We start from the raw sequence: 3,882 nt of genomic DNA, 5'->3' as shown, positions 1-3,882 counted from the left end.
ACCCCCACATGCCAGCATTGCGCTCTAACTGCAGCAACATTCAGAAGTACCTGAAGTAGTTCTTCAGGTATGTGGTTCAAACTGCAAACTTTTTTTGTGTCTGTCTCCCTGCCAGATCTAAGATCAGCTTCTCTGATTGCTTGATGTGGAACGTAGAGCAGCAAAACTTTTCATTTTTCCAAGTCTATCATCTATTGGGGGGGGGAAGCCACGTGCCTCAGATGCTCAGAAGCTCATGAGCTTTGGCTGCTCAAATGCAAAAGGTGCTACTCCTGCTGCTCAAAGTGTGTGCAGTGTGAACGTAGCATTAGATATTCCACAATAATCCAGGGGAAAATTTAGGGCGTACAATAGCTGTACATCCAATAATCAGGGCGTAGAATTTCTAATATATTTAGTTAAGGTTGTACAATCTGCTCCTGTATACATTTCTAGATAAAAGTCTGGCTATGTAGGTGAAAACAGGAGGATTTTACCCAGAGTTGATATTTACAATTTACAATCATTATTTTAATAATTAAAGCTACGTTCAGACAGCAGCAAAAAATGGTCTGCTGCTTCATTTCTGATGTTTTACCAAATTAAGGTCAGACGTCCTGTAAAGTGAGTCCAGATGTGTCCGATGCTTCTGCTGCTCCTGTGTTCAGTGGCAGAGAGCAGCGTTGCTATATTTGCTGTGATCAGCGGGTAAAAAGTAGTTTTAATATGTTTTTAAGTGAAAAAGTCCACCTGAAAACATCATCTGTGCAGAGAGTTTATCCAGATTACCATCCTGCCTTCAAATATATTATTTTACTGTCAGAGCCGCTCAGACCCCCACATACCGGCGGGGCGCTGTCACTGGGAATCCTGTTCAACAGCAGCCTTCTTTGTGGTTTTCCGCTACTGTTGGTGGCGGCTAGAAGGCATTTTTTTCACATACATCATCCAAACTGCAGTCACCAGAATGATAAAATCAAACATATTTCGTTGCCCTGTTTCTACATTTTAATTTAGGTGTTAATTATCTGTTTCAGAGGAGTGATCATAGCGCTGTTTCTTTTCCTGCAAGCTTCCAGATCAGCTTCTCTGATTAGTTGATGAGGCACGTTAAGTAGCAAAAATACATTTTTCCAACTGCAGCAGCTGCTGCTTCTGAAGCACATCACGTACGTCAGATGCTCAGAAGCTTTTGCGGCGCTGCTTCAGCTGCTCTAGACGCGCTCCAGGACCTTCTGCTGCGCCTTGATGCACGTCTACCACTGACTTTGCATATAAAGTAGCTGCTTCTGCTGCTGCTGTGTGAACGTAGCATAAGAATGACCAAGAGCATCCTCTAGTGGATGGCGGTAACATTACACTGAAAGAATTTCCTTCTAAACACGTTTTTCGACGATCATAAGTTGATTATTTGTTTACATCCCTACCTTCCTCCATCCTGCTCATCATTTCTAAGGGTTTATAACGGAACAACGATGCCTTGATATTTTAAGGTTGATATAATAGCCTGACTGGTTCCTTCTGCTCACGCTCAGGTTGCTATGGCGTTTCTGGAGAAGAAGCAGAGTTGGATGACTGGCTGTGTGCTCGCTGTGAGGCCAGCGCCATCACGGAGGTCAGTAAGCTCAATTCAGAATATGGAGCCCATCCTGGCTTCATTACATCATGGAGGGACACAGCTTATAACGCCATCAACATCGAAATAATGCCTTTTAACATAATGCTGTCATTTTGATCAACTTGATAGAGTTTGGCCCTTATTACAATGTTTGTGAACCCCTAGTTTTATGAAGTAAATGTAAACATTTAAAGCAAAAAAACGAATTTCATATAATGGCTTGAATTAAAAATAGAAGATTATGGTTTTTCCTAATGTTGCTGAATATAAAAAACATGTCGAATAGCAAAGGTCCTGATGGTCTCCTCCATAATACACTGGAGTAAATCCTTTACCTCTTCAGCCTTCTGATTAAAAATCAGAAAATGTGTCCCGTTGATACCAGAATTAATCAAAACGTCACTAATCAGCCAGCCCATGGTTATATTTATCTCTACTATTAGCTATTAGATCATGCTTGATATTGAAAGCAGCTTAAAACAAAACAAACAAACCCTTTCTGTCTGAATTCTTCACTTAAACTGTGATTATTTATTCTCTGTGACTCAGGAGTTTAGTCTTTCTTCAGTTTGTTTTGTTATGATGAATGCAGCTGGAAAGGAAAAAAATTACCTGCTCCTATTAAACAAACATGCCACAGATTATGTGTAATTAATGCAGGGGTAAACAATAAAAATCTAAAAGTTTCATTTCTGTTTTGTATTTTTGTCACATTTCAGTTTGCTTGCAGCAACAACAGAACAAAATTCAGTCCGTAGTTAAATACAAAACATAACGAGAAAACATGTGGGTCTTTGGCTTTGTTTCAAAAACATCCACAGAGGAGACCTTTGCAAAGTTTAGGCTTCTGTTGACCCAAAAACAGACCTAGGAACGTCCAGTTTAGGCAAACGTTCAAACAAAATCCTCGTTCTTATTGTTGGGAAAACACTGGAAACCAATTCTGGACCAAATAAAACAGTCCAAACTATAGAAAACTGCACAGCGTTCATCTGCTTAGACAAACTGAGGCCCTTGTTCATACCAACAGTAGTTTATTTTTGTACTTTTGCTTCAAAGAAATATTTCTTAAATGCTTTATTTCTGAGCCTATGAATAAAATAATTGTAACTTTAAACTACTCAGCTGTCAATGACTGCTGTTCTCCACAAGTGGGCAGCGCTGAGTTGCTCAAGAGCTGAGAGCAGTTTTTGCTTTACATCCTTATTTTATTTTTTGTTATGTCTCTTGACAGAGAACGGGTTTTGGTGGATCTAATTTAATGTTTTTATTCTTAGATGGTCTAAAATGTCATCTTGAAGTGTCACTCTGCAAAAAAAATTCATTTTTTTTTTTCAAATTAGTGCATTTGTTCTTTAACTGAGGAGGTAAGCGAGACACTTTAACAATGGAACAAGATTATTTACATTTAAAATAAGAAAAAACAGCTGCATTGTCTAATTTCAAGTGTATTATATCTAATTATCTTATTTTAGGAGTAGATATTTTCATTTCATTTGCAAATCATCTTATTTACCGGCTCAAATTAAGGGTAATTGTATTTAATTTAAGAAATTTTGACTTATTTTTTGGATTGTTTTTTCAGTGCACTGCAAGGTTACTCCATGTATAAGTTTTCAGAGTCTCAGCAGTGCGATCAGTTGTGTGAGGCAGTCAGGCATGCGGTGAGCTAAAGGCGTCACATTACAGCGTATTGATCTCCTGTTTATCCCTTTAGGATTGCTGTCTGTGTTCGCTCAGAGGTGGAGCCCTTCAGAGAGCCAACAATGACAAGTAAGTAGGAGAGGCTACGAAAAACCTGACTGGACTTTTAAATCACTAAATAAAAAACATCACAAGTCATTCGTCTTCATTGACTTATTGCAAATCTGCTTAATGATCAGATCTGAAAAGAACTGGTGGTTTGATCACCTGATCTCAGTCGATAGCCTTCTCTCTTTGTAACCTGATGATGGTTTAAAACCCAATGACAGAAATAAAACCTCCAGCAGGTAGAATTCTAGTGAGCTTATAGAGTTTCTAGACAAACATGACTCGTGGTTAACCTTTTTTTTTCTCTTTGGGTTAAAGTTTGACTAAAGGTCAAGCTAAAAAAAAAAACAGCAACGTTGTATTCGGGGTCCAAAATTAACTGATTGACTCAACGGCCAAAAGGAAGGGAAGATCAAATAATTTAACCGGCCAAGATTATTTTTACCGACCAGAAAAAGAAACAAAATTTGCTCTCATATGTTTTTAAAGGAATAGTACACCCAAAACATGATTAGCCTTCATTTTCTACTCAC

The 3,882-nt window shown here is 38.4% G+C and overlaps 1 protein-coding gene across 1 annotated transcript in view; it reads left to right on the top strand.

The window, feature by feature from the left end:
- Positions 1 to 3,882, top strand: part of LOC107101563 (lysine-specific demethylase 4A-like) — a 45,511-nt gene that overhangs the window by 26,056 nt on the left and 15,573 nt on the right. Inside the window, 2 exon segments of the mRNA XM_015400517.1 lie at positions 1,515 to 1,594; positions 3,315 to 3,370. Coding sequence (XP_015256003.1) covers positions 1,515 to 1,594; positions 3,315 to 3,370 — 136 coding nt within the window.

Source organism: Cyprinodon variegatus, unplaced genomic scaffold, assembly GCF_000732505.1.
Source record: "Cyprinodon variegatus isolate N-32 unplaced genomic scaffold, C_variegatus-1.0 Scaffold1114, whole genome shotgun sequence".
Lineage (NCBI taxonomy): Eukaryota > Metazoa > Chordata > Actinopteri > Cyprinodontiformes > Cyprinodontidae > Cyprinodon > Cyprinodon variegatus.
The sequence above is the reverse complement of the archived record's forward strand: the minus strand, read 5'-3'. Positions and strand labels throughout refer to the sequence as shown.